The following is a 1,265-nucleotide window of genomic DNA, read 5'->3' as shown; positions in this document are numbered from 1 at the left end:
TATATATATAATATACCCACTGCATATCAACAAGAGATGATTCAACCGTTCGAATATTCTCACAGGATCATCAATGTTTTAATGTGAAAGAATGGTACGTTCTTTACGGTTTCCTCCATTCCTTTTTACTTCCATCCAAGTTGCACTTGCCAAAAGTTTTGCTATCAGAATGACCAATTTACTTATTCCTTTTATTTTATACCTATTTAGAAATCTCAAAGTTAAGACATTCCTTTTGGCAATGATATTTTCCCATAGGTCAAAGCCACTGTGATGCTTTGATTCTTTGTTGTTTTTTTAGGGGAGAGGGGTGGTTGTTGCTTTTTTGTCCTTCGTTTAATGAAGGCATGTTGTAGTCTCTACAGTGACTTACGCCTTTCAAAATATCTGTTCCTTGTATTATCTAATTCTATCATGACCTAATGTATCTGGTAGTTAGGAAACATTCAAAACTACTTTGAAGGACTAAAGCTATAATACTGTCGGGGGGCTGTGTCGAGTTTCGATATAAGATATATCTTTCCAGCCAGAACATGAATCTAGTGAAACACTCACTTTAGTTTTAGGTACTGGTAGTAGTCTTTGACGGAGAATGATTTATGAACCCTTAATGCCGTGTTTTACATTTTCCAGGCCCAAGAGTTGTGTGGAAATAACCTTTTCTGTCTACAAGACTACTTCCTTCATCAGAAGAACGACTCAGCCGAGGAAGTGCTAGCCATTTCTAACTCAGTGGACCAGGAGAAAGGAAAACTGGGTATGGAGTTTTCTGCAGTGATTTGACAAAACGAATTTTTTGTTGTTGTTGCTCCAATTTTTTTTTTAATTTTGCCAAATCGATAGCTTGAACAGCTACCCTACTTGTGTGAAAATCGAAGTGAAACAGTGGATAGTTTTTAGATAAATTAGAATTCAAATTTTAAAAGAACGCCTTTTCTTTGGTTACGCTGACAAAATACCGTTTTTCTCGAAACTGCGGTGAATTAAAAAAAGGGCGTTTGTCAGCATATTACGGCAGTTGTTTGGACATTTGCACTGTAAATGTCGTTATTCATCTCTGATGCAGAATCGTTACATTGTGCTGTTTACTTTATTTTATTTCTTTGGCGCTGTGCTGTGGTTACTCTCAGTATTATACTCTTATACTCGTAAGTCAGTACACTTCTTCTACTTAGTGTCAGACCGATTAGCCCATTACATCATTTTTATCACGAGACATCAAATGTAGACAGATACAAACCACACAGAAAAAGGATGCAGGACGG

At 36.6% G+C, this 1,265-nt stretch overlaps 1 protein-coding gene across 1 annotated transcript in view; it reads left to right on the top strand.

Annotated features, from left to right (window-relative positions):
• LOC101857852 overlaps window positions 1-1,265 on the top strand; it is a gene marked incomplete at its 3' end in the record, with an annotated part of 90,173 nt that overhangs the window by 65,282 nt on the left and 23,626 nt on the right. Inside the window, 1 exon segment of the mRNA XM_005090614.2 lies at window positions 634-757. Within this exon segment, the coding sequence (XP_005090671.2) occupies window positions 634-757 (124 nt within the window).

Source organism: Aplysia californica, unplaced genomic scaffold (genome assembly GCF_000002075.1).
Source record: "Aplysia californica isolate F4 #8 unplaced genomic scaffold, AplCal3.0 scaffold00020, whole genome shotgun sequence".
Classification (NCBI taxonomy): domain Eukaryota; kingdom Metazoa; phylum Mollusca; class Gastropoda; order Aplysiida; family Aplysiidae; genus Aplysia; species Aplysia californica.
The sequence above is the reverse complement of the archived record's forward strand: the minus strand, read 5'-3'. Positions and strand labels throughout refer to the sequence as shown.